At 40.8% G+C, this 14181-nt stretch overlaps 1 protein-coding gene across 3 annotated transcripts in view; it reads left to right on the top strand.

Moving 5' to 3' along the window:
* GTF2A1 (general transcription factor IIA subunit 1) overlaps nucleotides 1-14181 on the top strand; it is a 42663-nt gene that overhangs the window by 22106 nt on the left and 6376 nt on the right. For all 3 annotated transcript variants that reach the window (XM_051826193.2, XM_051826194.2, XM_051826195.2), the window contains exons 7-8: nucleotides 172-492; nucleotides 7069-7158. In XM_051826193.2, the coding sequence (XP_051682153.1) occupies nucleotides 172-492; nucleotides 7069-7158 (411 nt within the window). The remainder of the gene's footprint in view (nucleotides 1-171; nucleotides 493-7068; nucleotides 7159-14181) is intronic.

Below are 14181 nucleotides of genomic sequence, written 5' to 3'. Positions count from 1 at the left end.
ATAAAAATTTAGTGAATCTATACTAGTTTACCATTGCTTTTGTACTTCATCAGCTTTAACTAAATATGAGATATGGCTGTTTCTGGTGATTCTTCAACATGTGAGCCTATTTCTTTGTATGGTACTTGATCCTGTAAGTAGTTCCTAACATGTGGTTTTCTTTTGCCACAGGTATTGGCCCCTCTTCCTGGAGGGATTTCACCACAGACAGGTGTCATCATCCAGCCTCAGCAAATCTTATTTACAGGAAATAAGACTCAAGTTATACCTACAACAGTGGCAGCACCTACACCAGCACAAGCACAGATAACTGCCACTGGCCAGCAGCAGCCGCAGGCCCAGCCTGCTCAACAGCAAGCTCCATTGGTGTTACAAGTTGATGGAACTGGGGATACGTCATCTGAAGAAGATGAAGATGAAGAAGAAGATTATGATGACGATGAAGAGGAAGACAAAGAGAAAGATGGAGCTGAGGATGGACAGGTGGAAGAAGTAAGTTTCTAGTAAAAATCTTGGAATGAGAATCTGCATGATGATTTCTTATTTTCCTTGTGCCAAACTAATGAATTGTATCTTAATTTTTTCAGAGGCTCTTAGGGACTGTGCAACATAAAATTTTAAGAAAAATAAGATTGTGTGGGTTGTATTCATAAGATACAATTATTTAATGTACTTAGTAATAAAACATAAAAATATACCACATTAAATCCTAGTAATAAAATAATTTAGTTCGTGAAATTAAATCTAAGCATTTGGGTTATTATTAATGTGGCTTAAACGTATGACATTGGTAGAATATGTAATTAATCTTTTGCTTCAGTAATTAAAAAGTTATGGCAACATTTGGAGAGAGGAAACTCAAGAAAAACTAAATATGACAAAATCATTTAAAATTTTCCTTATGGCCCATATTCCATTCCAGTTTCTTCTGAAAACTTACACATAACCATGTAGTTAAAAAATAAATCCTGTTAGGCCAGCGCCGCGGCTCACTAGGCTAATCCTCCACCTAGCGGCGCCGGCACACCGGGTTCTAGTCCCGGTTGGGGCGCCGGATTCTGTCCCGGTTGCCCCTCTTCCAGGCCAGCTCTCTGCTGTGGCCAGGGAGTGCAGTGGAGGATGGCCCAGGTGCTTGGGCCCTGCACCCCATGGGAGACCAGGAAAAGCACCTGGCTCCTGGCTCCTGCCATCGGATCAGCGCGGTGCGCCGGCCATTGGAGGGTGAACCAACGGCAAAAGGAAGACCTTTCTCTCTGTCTCTCTCTCTCACTGTCCACTCTGCCTGTCAAAAAATAAAAAAAAATTAAAAAATCCTGTTACTTAAAGTCTTTGTGCCTCTCCCATTGCTCTCATCTTTATTCTGCCATCAGATTATTCGTTCATGCTCATGCATTTTATGTTTATCACAATCTTGCCTTTCTATTTTACCAGGGACTTAAATCCCTGAACAGCATTTTGTCTAGTTTTGGCTTTCCATTTGTAACAAATGGAATAATTTTTTATGTGTTCTACAAATTGTTTTTAAATTTATGTTCTTAAGGTTCATACAAGATGTTTTATATATATATATATTTATAATTAATTTAACTGTTAACTACATTTATTCACCCATTTTTCTGATCTAGTTAGCAATGGAGTCATTTCTGTTTGTTCCCTGTTAAGAAGTTACAAAATACACTAATATGTATACTCTGAGGATACATAAATAGTGGTGTCTGTAAGTGTGATACCTAAGCATTGAATTGCTGGATCTTAAAGCATACATATCTTTAACTTTATAGTAAAGTGTTAGATTGTTATGCTGTTAGGCCGGCGCCGCGGCTCACTAGGCTAATCCTCCGCCTAGTGGCGCCGGCACACCGGGTTCTAGTCCCGGTCGGGGTGCCGGATTCTGTCCCGGTTGCCCCTCTTCCAGGCCAGCTCTCTGCTGTGGCCAGGGAGTGCAGTGGAGGATGGCCCAGGTGCTTGGGCCCTGCACCCCATGGGAGACCAGGAAAAGCACCTGGCTCCTGGCTCCTGCCATCGGATCAGCGCGGTGCGCCGGCCGCAGCGCGCCGGCCGCGGCGGCCATTGGAGGGTGAACCAACGGCAAAGGAAGACCTTTCTCTCTGTCTCTCTCTCTCTCTCAGTGTCCACTCTGCCTGTCAAAAAAAAAAAAAAAAAAGATTGTTATGCTGTTAAATTTCTACCATTCAGCATATAATTGTGCTGGTGTCACTAATACATGATACTGTCAGGCTTCTTAATTTCTGCTATTCTGTTATGCCTACATACCTATTTTGGAATATAGTATATCAGTGTAGTTATAGTATATACCTATATACCAGTGTCTCATTTTGTTTTTTGGCGGTGTTTCCTTGATTATTGGTGAGTTTTGGCCTATTTTAATTTACTATTTTTTTCATGTAGGTAAACTTAATCTCTGTTTTTATTCCATAGAGTTTTGATGCTATTCTAAGTGATATAGTTTTACTGTGTCTTTCGTTAGCAATATGGAAATGTATAGAACTTTTAATACTCATATTTGGTCCAGCCACCTTCCTAATGCCATATTACTTTCAGTATTGTATCTGTAGAGGTTTTTTTTTGTTTTCTCTGTTAAAAAAGGTAATATTACATATGGAAAATGGCAATTTTTCTTGTCTTCTTGGCTAAGCTCTTAAGAATAATATTGATTAAAAATGGACATTAGCAGAACTTTTATCTTGTTCTTCAACTTAAAATTAATCTGTCCAGTGGTTCACTGTTAAACATGTTTGCTGTAGGTTTTTCTATGACTATCCTTTATCAGGGTAAGGAAATACTCTCTTACTCATAATTAACTAAAAGCTTTGCTTTTGCTTTTTAAACTAAAAATGAATGTTGAATTTCATTAAATTCCTTTTTTGCAACTGTTAGATAGATTCTCACTTTTAATCTGTTGTTATGGTGAGTTTCACTAATTGATTTTCTGTTTGTAGACCAATCTTGTATTGCTGGGATGATATAACTTCATCCTTTTGTGGTTTGCTTTTTGAAAATTGCTAAATTCATTGTGTTTAGAACTTTTGCATGTATATTCATAAGTGATATGTTTCTTTCTGTTCTAATATTCTTCTTACCAAGTTTTCAGGTTTATTGAGACTTGTAAAATAAACTTTTTGGAATTTTTCCTCCATTTTGATTTTTTTCTTAAAGATTGTACTGAATTCTATGAATATTAAAACATGCTATTAAAAAACATCTGGGTTAGTAATCTGTATTCATGTATTGTTTCTCTTTTTGAGACAGTTTGGTAAGTTACAGTTTTCTAGGATTCTGTATATAAGTACCTCAAAAAGTTAATGAAAAATTAAAAGATAAAGAAGTTTGAAATCCATGCAGGTTTTTTTTCCTTGATAATTCCATGATCTTTTTGAAGACCCTACATATGAATGGTTTTCAAAATTTTTTTGTACCACCGTAAACTGTCAATTCAGTTTTTCATAAACTTTTTCAAATACTCATGTATTTATCTTAATTTTCTAACTGACTAACATAAAATAATCATGTCATCATTTTGGTGCCAGAATCATTTGTAATTTATTCTTTGATCTCGCTTCTAGTATTGTGGTGCCTTCTTTTTCTTCTTTTTTTAATAATTTTTTTCAGGATGAAACTTGATTTTATTTATTTATTTTAAGATTTATTTACTTATTTGAAAGGCAGAGAGAGAGGGAGAGATCTTCCATCTGCTGGTTCACTACCCAGATGGCCACAACAGCCAGAGCTGTGCCAATCCAAAGCCAGGAGCCAGTAACTTCTTCTGGGTCTGCCACATGGATGCAGGGGCCCAAGGACTTGGGCCATCTTCCACTGCTTTCCCAGGCCATGCCAGAGAGCTGGGTTGGAAGTGGAGCATCCAGGACTGGAACCGGCACCCATATGGGATGCTGGCATTGCAGGTGGTGGCTCTACCTGCTGTGGCACGGCACCAGCCCTGTTGTGCCTTTTTACTCTTTTTTTTTTTTTTTTCAGTCTTTCCAGGGATGTTGATTTCATTAGAATTCATTTCAGAGAATGAACGTTTAGCTTTGTTTATTCTTTCCACTGTGTTTCCCTGTTGATTTTCATTCTGTTATTTTGTAGACCTGTTTTTTTTATTGGACCTATGATGTGTGAATCCTTTGGAATTGATTGAGTTTTGCTTGATATTTTGTATATGTTCTGTGCATATTTGAAACCTAAAAATGGGTGCATATAGGCTTAAAATTGTTTTTTTCTCAGTTAACTGAATCACTTATGATAATAGTGTCTCACTGTATCTAGTAATGTGTTTATGTGTGTGTGCGTATATATAAAAAATATATACATATATTTATTTAACTATGAGGTCAGTTTTCATGATACTAGTAGAGCAGTACTGGTATTACTTATCATTGCACCAGCAAACAGTGTTTAATAGGGCAAGAATTGACTTTCTACCAAAGGGTGCTTAACTGATTATCCATATGAAAAATTGTGAAGTAAGACCCCCTAATTCACCTCATATGCAAAGATTAAGTCAAAACAAATCAGAGACCCAAATCTGTGAGCTAAAATTTTGAAACTCTCAGATGAAAACATAGAAGTAAATCTTCAAACCCTTGTATTTGACAATAGTTCCTTAAGTATGATGCCAAAAGTACAAGCAACCAATGAAAAAAGTAGACATTATAGATTTAAAACGTGTGCGTGAAAGGACAGTATCAAGAAGGTAAAAAGATGGCCTACAGAATCACAGATCATTTATCTGTTAAGGATCCAGTATCCAGAATGTGTAAAGAACTCTTACAGTTCAAAAAACAAAAATCTAATGAAAAGGTGACCATAGGACTTTAATAGACATTTCCCCAAATGACACAAATAGCCAACAAGCACATGAAAAAATGCTCAGCAGCATTAGAAAAATGCAAACCAGAACCACAGTGAGATACTTCATACACGCTAGATGGGTTTAATCAAAAAAGTAATGCAGTAATTGGAACACTGTGCATTGATGATGAGAATGTCAAATCTTGTAGTTTTTGTGGTGGTTCCTGAAAAAGTTAAGCATAGAATTAGCCATATGACTGAACAGTGTGCAAGATAATGAAAATTGGGTATCCACACACAAAAAAACTAGTAAATGAATGTTCATAGCGCACTATTCATGATAATCTAAAAAATATAACCCAAATGTTCATCAGTTGAAGATTAGAAAAATGATATATAGATGCAGTGAAATAATATTTAACCATGAGTAAGAATGAGTATGTATTAGTGCTATGTGCTTCAGCATGTATGGACCTTGAAAACATGCCAGGTGAAGGAATTTAGATGCAAAATACTGCATATTATGTGATCCATTTATGCAAAATAGCCAGAATAGGCAATTCTGTACAGAGTGAAGATTAGCGGTTGCCAGAGGATAGGAAGGGGGAATGGGGGTGACTACTTAATGATTAAGTATGAAACATTCTGGAACTAGTTAGTGGTGATAGTTATATGCATTATGAATGTCTTTAATATGACTGAATTTTGCACTTTAAATTTGTTAAAGTTACCAATTTAAACTCAATAATTGGCTGGTGCCGCGGCTCACTAGGCTAATCCTCTGCCTTGTGGCGCCAGCACACCGGGTTCTAGTCCCGGTCAGGGTGCCGGATTCTGTCCCGGTTGCCCCTCTTCCAGGCCAGCTCTCTGCTGTGGCCCGGGAGTGCAGTGGAGGATGGCCCAAGTGCTTGGGCCCTGCACCCCATGGGAGACCAGAAGTACCTGGCTCCTGCCATCGGATCAGCGCGGTGCGCCTGCCGCCGGCTGTGGCGGCCATTGGAGGGTGAACCAACGGCAAAGGAAGACCTTTCTCTCTGTCTCTCTCTGTCACTGTCCACTCTGCCTGTCAAAAAATAAAAAATAAAAATAAATAAATATTTTTACATTTTACGTTGGTGATGGTCTGTTTTAGGTTATAGGCTACATGTACATGCATGGGTGTAAATATGTGTTGGTCCATACTTAATATTCTATTTTCCTTTTTACTTTAATTCTGTCCTATCTTTTCTTTATCAGAAATGTGAGCTACATCTTTTATCATCACAACTGAGGTCAAGTTTGATGTAGTTGTTCATCTTTTTTTTTTTTTTTTAAAGATTTGACAGAGTAGCACAGAGAGAGGAGAGGCAGAGAGAGAGAGAGACAGAGAGGTCTTCCATCCGATGGTTCAGTCCCCAGTTGGCCGCAATGGCCAGAGCTGTGTCGATCCGAAGCCAGGAGCTTCTTCCGGGTCTCCCACATGGGTACAGGGGCCCAAGGACTTCAGCCATCCTCTACTGCTTTCCCAGGCCAGAGCAGAGAGCTGGATTGGAAGTGGAGCAGCTGGGTCTCAAACTGGTGCCTATATGGGATGCCGGCACTTCAGGCCAGGTTGTTAACCAGCTGTGACACAGTGCCAGCCCTTAGTTGGTCATCTTATACTCAGAATTTATTTTGGCCCTTTTCTTTGGTTCTGAGATTTCCAGTCCCATCTTTTTTTTCTTTAATACTTGAATCTTAATTATTCTTCATGCTTCCCTTTCCCATAAGCATCACAATGGTATGGCTGTTGATTTGTATTCAGAGTCCTAGTCCCTTATTTGTAGACACAGGCCAGACTACTAGAACATTGTTATTGCCCATCTTTTCTCCTCCAGTTTCACCAGTTTTCTCTTTCATACTGTTTCTGGTACATGGTACCATTATCTCATGAAACTTTGTGTGTGTGTGCACATAGGCATACTATGAACATAGTATCTTTAGCTGTTGTTGAAGAGTTCGTCAGTATTACTGAAGTGTCAGCAAGAAATTAAGCAACAGTAGTTAACCTAACTTCCAAGTTTAAAAAAGATGGTCAACTTTGTCATAATCTTTATGAAAATAATTCTCCACAATAACTTTTTAAGATAACCAGAAGAAAATATACATAAAGATTTAGATGCATTTGCTATTTGGTTTTCAGAAAATATCAAGGTGACTATATTACTTTCATTGACTATTTAAGGGCTTTTTTGTAATACATTGGATATAAACATGCAGACTTTCTTTTATTTGTAGGAACCACTCAATAGTGAAGATGATGTGAGTGATGAGGAAGGACAGGAACTCTTTGACACAGAAAATGTTGTTGTATGCCAATATGATAAGGTAAGGATTTTATTATCAGATGACTGATGTTATTTCTGTTGTAGTTTTTTCCCTAAACCAACCTTTTTGCCTTATTGAAACATCAAGGTAAGTGATTAATACCTGTTATATTCATTATAAAAAATGTAAGAACATTGTTATAGGGGGCCAGTGCTGTGGCGTAGTAGGCTAAACCTCTGCTCGCAGTGTTGGCATTGCGTATGGCTACAACTTCATGTCCTGGCTGCTCCTGTGCAATCCAGCTCTCTGCTGTAGGCTGGGAAAGCAGTAGAAGATGGCCCAAGTGCTTGGACCCTGCACCCGTGTGGGAGACCAGGAAGAAGCTCCTGGTTCCTAGCTCCATTTGACCCAGCTCTGGCCATTGCAGCCGTTTGGGGAGTAAACCTGTGGATGGAAGACCTTTCTCTATGTCTCTCCCTCTTTCTATCTGAATTCTACCTCTCAAATAAGTAAATGAAATTAAAAAAAAAAAGCATTGTTATAGTTTCTTACATTGTTTCACTAGAACGAGATTAATTTTGTATGTTTAAGTTTTTTTATTTATACTTTTTTATTAAAAAAGATCTATTTATTTGAAAGAATTTGATAGAAAAATAGAAGGATCTTCTGTCCCTTGGTTCACTTACCAAATAGCTACAAAAGCTGTGGTTGGGCCAGGCGGGAGCCAAGAGCCTGGAACTATCCAGATCTCCCATGTGGGTGGCAGGGACCCAATCACTTGGGCCATCTTCAGCTGCTTTTCCAGGCACATTAGCAGGGAATTGGATTAGAAGTGGAGCAGCCAGGATCAAACCAGCACCTATATAGGATGCTAGCACTGAACACTATGAATTAACCCACTGTATCAGAATGCTGGCCCCTATTTAGACTCTCGATCTGTAAGTGAAATAAACAAAACCACTTTGGGGGCATCATCCTTTTTTTGTTAATTCGTTGTTAAAGATTTATTTATTTATTTGATAGATGGTTACAGAGAGAGCAGGAGATACTCCATCTGCTAATTCACTCCTCAAATGACCATACCATCCAGGGCTGGGCCAGGCAAAAGCTAGAAGCCTGGAACTCCATCCTGTTCTCCCATATGAGTGGCAGGGGCCCAAGCATTTGAACATTTTCCACTACTTTCCCAAGTGCATTAGAAGGGAGCAGAATCAGAAATGGAGCAGCCAGAACTTAAATCAATGCTTGAATGGGATGCAAGTTTCACCACAATGCAGGCCTGTACTTTTTTGTTTTTAAACTAAGAAGAGGACTAAGGCTATTTGAAAGGCAGAGTTAGAGAGAAATCTTCCGTCCAATGATTCACTCTCCGAATGGCTGCAGTGGTCAGAGCTGGGCCAATCTGAAGCAAGGAGCTTCTTCTGGTCTCTCACAAGGCTGGTGGGGGCCCAGGTACTTGAATCATCTTCCCCTGCTTTCCCAGGTAAATTAGCAGGGAGCTAGATTGGAAGTGGAGCAACCTAGAGTCAAACCCATGCCCATATGGATGCCATTGCCACAGTGCTTAATCCACCGTACCACAGTGCTAGCCCTAATGATTAATTTTTTCTGAAAGTTAGTCAAAAATTATTTAGCTTTGCTATACTTGGGTAACATTAGGAATTTCTAAACCAGATTCTGTGAGAATTACCTATTGACTCATTATGTTCTTAATGCTTTTTTATTTATGTATTTGAAAGGCAGAGAGGGGGCCACCGCCATGGCGCAGTAGATTAATCCCCTGCCTGCAGCGCCAGCATCCCATATGGGTGCCAGTTCGAGTCCCAGCTGCTCTTCTTCCAAGCCAGCAATCTTCTGTGGCCTGGGAGAGCAGTGGAAGATGGCCCAAGTGCTTGGGTCCTTGTACCCATAGGAGACCCGGAAGAAGCTCCTGGCTCCTGGCTTTGGATCAGTGCAGCTCTGGTTGTTGAGGCCATCTGGGGAGTGAACCAGCAGATGGAAGACCTCTCTCTCTCTCTCTCTCTCTCTCTCCCCCTGCCTCTCCTCTCTGTATAATTCTGACTTTCAAATAAAAAAAAATTTAAAAAAAAAAAAGGCAGAAAGAGATCTTCCGTCTGCTGGTTTACTCCCCCAAATTCCCACAACAGCCAGGATTGGGCCAGACTGAAGCCAAGAGCTAAGAACTGAATCCAAGCCTCCCATGTGGGCAGTAGGGACCAATTCTTTGACCCACCACCTGCTACCTTTCAGGATGTACATTAGCTGGAGTCAAAATTTGAACCAGGAGTCAAAGTCTGGCACTCCAATAAGGTGGAATTCTAACTGCTGAGCCAAAAACCTACCCATATTCTTACTTCTTAAACAGAACACTTCAAAGTACTTTTATTTTTGTTGTGGTTGTTGAGATTTTTGTTGCCTTGACATTTAAATTGTAGTACAATTTTGGTTTTGATGTATTCATTTAAAAAATGTAATTTCCTAGAGCAGAAGTATGAGGTTAAAACAGCAGGTAGTAATAAATCTTTATTGTTGGCTGGTGCCGTGGCTCACTAGGCTAATCCTCGACCTAGCGGCGCCGGCAGACCAGGTTCATGTCCCGGTCAGGGCTCTGGATTCTGTCCCGGTTGCCCCTCTTCAGGGCAGTTCTCTGCTGTGGCCCTGGAGTGCAGTGGAGGATGGCCCAAGTGCTTGGGCCCTGCACCCCATGGGAGACCAGGAGAAGCACCTGGCTCCTGACATCGGATCAGCGCGGTGCGCCAGCCGCAGCGCGCAGGCCGTGGCGGCCATTGGAGGGTGAACCAACGGCAAAAGGAAGACCTTTCTCTCTGTCTCTCTCTCTTTCTCTCTTACTATCCACTCTGCCTGTCCAAAAAAAAAAAAAAAAAAAAACCACTTTATTGTCAAGAAATCTCAAGGGAATCATTTTCGACCAAATTACCCTGAACACAATTTGATTATAATAAGATGTCAGATTTATCAGTCAAGATAGGACCTCTACCTAGCCTGACTGAAGAATATGCCTTCTTCTTCTAAGAGAATGATTAATTTCTCCTTTGGCACAAACTGTACATATTTTTTAAATGTTAAAATTGTTTAAATGTTAAAATTGGTTTATTTACTACCAGAGACATTAAAGTTTTAACCAATACACTAAAAATAGCTTTAAATGGCATGTTGAATGATGAATAGTTTTAAAGTTTGCGGAGTTGTCTTTTTTAAGAATCAAATGACTGGGGCCAGTGTTGTAACGTCGTGGGTAAAGCTACCACATGTAACATCATCATCTCATACGGGCACTGGTTTGAGTTCCGGCTGCTCCCCTGCTAATCTGGTTCCCCACTAACTGTGGCCATTTGGGGAGTGATCCAGTAGATGGAAGATTCTCTCTGTCTATGTGTATGTGTTTATGTTTGTCTCTTCCTGTCTCTTTCTGTAACTCTGCCTTTCAAATAAATCTTAAGGAATGAAATGACTGTGTTCAAAGGTTTTAAGGATTGGAGGGCTTGGGAGCTTGCTGTTTTAGCCAACAGTAAAGAATGGTAGTGCTCTGGAGTTGGATATAGCTTGAACCAACTTGAATTTTAAGAGTTTAGTTTTGAAACCTAAACTTTAGAGTTTCAATAATGAGTCAATTTTAGAAGAAATAAAGTTTGTATTGCCAGTCAAATCAGAATCTTAGTTAAATGCTAATATAGTAGCAAAATTCTCACATTACTTAGTGTAGATAAGGAGATACAGAGATCTTTCAACTGCTGGTTGACTCCCCAAATATCTGCCATGGCCAGAGCTGGGCCAGTCTGAAGCCAGTAACCAAGAGCTTCTTCCAGGTCTTCCACACGGATGCAAGGCCTCAAGCACTTGGTCCATCTTCTGCTGCTTTCACAGGCCATAATAGAGACCTGGAGTGGAAGAGAGGAGCAGCTGGGACATAAACCAACATCCATATGGGATGCTGGCTCCACAGGTGGATGCCAAGCCCACTATGCCACAGCACTGGCCCTCTATTTCACTATAACACATTTTGATTGAGAAGTTTAAGAGGCCTTTCTCCTGGCATATATAGGACATTACTTCATGAAGTAAATGCATTGCTTTTCAAGTTGTATTTTCTACATTTCTTCAAATTAAAATATTTATCATCTACTACTCAGTGAGATTTCAGGGCTGAGTATTTGAACTATTATTTAGCCCATGGAACTTTTCTACATTTTTTTTGCTGGTTGCCCTGCAGTAATCAATTTCTTGTCTGTGGAATTTCTGTTCCTTGGCTACTCATCACTTGTTATTTTTGTCTATATAATTTCAGTATCTTTCAGGTTGCAGTCATTAATTTCAGGCTGGAAATGAATTTGCATGCATAGGTTTGGGATATTTCTATATAGGGAATCAAAGAAAAGGAGAGACAGAGGTCTTTTTCATTCAACAAGAACTCAGGAGTGTCTAAGGTGTCCCAGGACATTATTCTATGAGCCTGAAATACACTAGTGAACAAAGCGAAACAACATAATCCCTGTGATTGAGAAGTTTACTCTCATAAAGTGAGACATGCTGGGGCCAGTGCTGTGGCGCAGCAGGTTAATGCCCTGGCCTAAAGCATCAGCATCCCATATGGGCGCTGGTTCTAGTCCCGGCTGCTCTACTTCCAGTCCAGCTCTCTGCTATGGCCAGGGATAGCAGTGGAGGATGGCCCAGGTCCTTGAGCTCCTGCACCCCTGTGGGAGACCCGGGAGAAGCTCCTGGCTCTTGGCTTTGCATTGACACAGCTCCAGCTGTTGCGGCCATCTGGGGAGTGAACCAGCTGATGGAAGACCTCTTTCTCTGTCTCTACCTCTCTCTCTTTCAAATAAATAGAAATAAATCTTAAAAAAAAAAAAAAAAGAAAGAAATGAGACAGATGCTAAAATATAATTGATTAATTCATTAGTATGGTACATTAGAAACTGGTAGTTTGAAAAATACTACATAGGGAAGGGGTGGGGACAGGTTTCAGTTTTAAACAGAATAATCATAGTAGTTCTTTCAAGAAGGTGGTATTTGAGCAAAAAGCTAAAGACAGTTAGCTCCTCTTGTTATCTGTTGGTATAGGCTGCCAGCTGTGTGTGAGAAACTGCAAGGACAAAACTTGGCTGGACTGGAGTAGGAAGTTAGTACGGTAGTTAAGTCAGGTGGTGTGAGTCTTTGTGAGGACATGGACTCTTAACCCACTTGAATCAGAAGTCTGTTAAAAGGTTCAAAAAACAAAAAGTATCATCCAATTTAAATTTTAAAAAGATTACTTTGCCTTCTTTGTTGAGAATAGTTGTAGGGAGGAAGCAAGGGTTAAAACAAGGAGTCTATTTAGACCAGGATGTTGTAATAATCCAGGTAAGTGATACTGTGACTCATACTATGGTGATAGTATTCAAATTGGTGAGAAGTGTTTGGATCTTGGACTTACATTGAAGGAGGAGTCAGTAAATTTTCCTGACTTCTTGGATGTATGATAGGAAAGAAAAAGAGAGGGTAGATATTTGGTACAGCAGTTAAAACACCTACATCCCATATTTCAGGGTTTGTGTTCCATTTCTGGTTCCACTTGTAATTCTAGCTTCCTGCTAATGCCCACCCTTAGTGCCAGCAGGTAATGTCTCAGGTACCTAGATCCTAGCCACACATGGGAGACTGGATTGAGTTTCAGGCTCCTGGCTTTGGCCTGGTCCATCTCTTATTGTCAGCATTGGAGAAGTGAACCAGTATATGGAAGCGACCCTCCCTCTCCCACACGCGCCTTTCAAATAAAATGAAAGCAAGTGTAATGATAAATATGTGACATTTAATATTTTTTAAAGATTTATTTATTTGAAAGTGTTACACAGAGGAGGAGAGACAGAGAGAGAGAGAGGTCTTTTGTCCTCTGGTTCACTCCCCAATTGGCCGCAACGGCCTGAGCTGTGCCAGTCCAAAGCCAGGAGCTAGGAGCTTCCTTTGGGTCTCCCACTCTGGTGCAAGGGCCCAGGGACTTGGGCCATCTTCTACTGCTTTCCCAGGCCATAGCAGAGAGCTGGATAGGAAGTGGAGCAGCTGAGTCTCGAACTGGTGCCCATATGGGATGCTGATACTGCAGGTGGCGGCTTAATCCATTACGCCACAGCACTGGCCCCGATATTTAATATTTTTTTAAAAAGAAGAATCAAGCCCCTCTTCCAGGCCAGCTCTCTGCTGTGGCCAGGGAGTGCAGTGGAGGATGGCCCAGGTGCTTGGGCCCTGCACCCCATGGGAGACCAGGAAAAGCACCTGGCTCCTGGCTCCTGCCATCGGATCAGCGCGGTGCACCGGCCGCAGCGTGCCGGCCGCAGCGCGCAGGCCGTGGCGGCCATTGGAGGGTGAACCAACGGCAAAAGGAAGACCTTTCTCTTTGTCTCTCTCTCTCACTGTCCACTCTGCCTGTCAAAAAAAAAAAAAGAAGAAGAATCAAGAGGCCAGCAATGTGGTGCAGCAAGTTAAACTGTTGCCTGCAGTGCCAGCATCCCATCTCAGCGCTGTGTTAAGTCCCAGCTGCTCTACTTCTGATCCAGCTCCCTGTTAATGTGCCTGGAAAAGCAGTGGAAGATGGACCAAGTCCCTGGGCCCTTGCCACCCACATAGGAGACCCGGAAGAAGCTCCTGGCTTTGACCTGACCCAGCCCTGGCCATTGGGGCCATTTGAGTGAACCAGTGGATAGAAGATCTCTCTTTCTGTCTCCTCCTCTCTCTGAACATGAGAGTGATTTTTAAATACATGAAGTGTTGTTTTAAAATCTCAAAAGGCAGAACTAGTATCAGTTAATGGAAGTTGGAAGAAATATTTCATTGAGTAGTAAAATATGAAAGACTGAAAAAAAAAGAGCATTCCCAGAATGGAGCAGCTTAATTTGGAATTTCTTTGCTTCCCCCTTCCCTCTTCTCTAATTATATCCAAGCCAGCAATAAATAGCCATTTGCCAAGAATATGCCATAGTGACCGTTTGGATTGTACTGCAAGGGTAGACTGTGGAATTTTAAGAACTGGATCGCAGAAAATACCTGTAGGTGGTGAGCATTTCTGCATTATCATATGAAACAGAC

The sequence above is a fragment of the Oryctolagus cuniculus genome, chromosome 20, assembly GCF_964237555.1.
Source record: "Oryctolagus cuniculus chromosome 20, mOryCun1.1, whole genome shotgun sequence".
Taxonomy (NCBI): domain Eukaryota; kingdom Metazoa; phylum Chordata; class Mammalia; order Lagomorpha; family Leporidae; genus Oryctolagus; species Oryctolagus cuniculus.
Note: the sequence above shows the minus strand (reverse complement) of the source record. Positions and strands in the feature narration are given on the sequence as shown.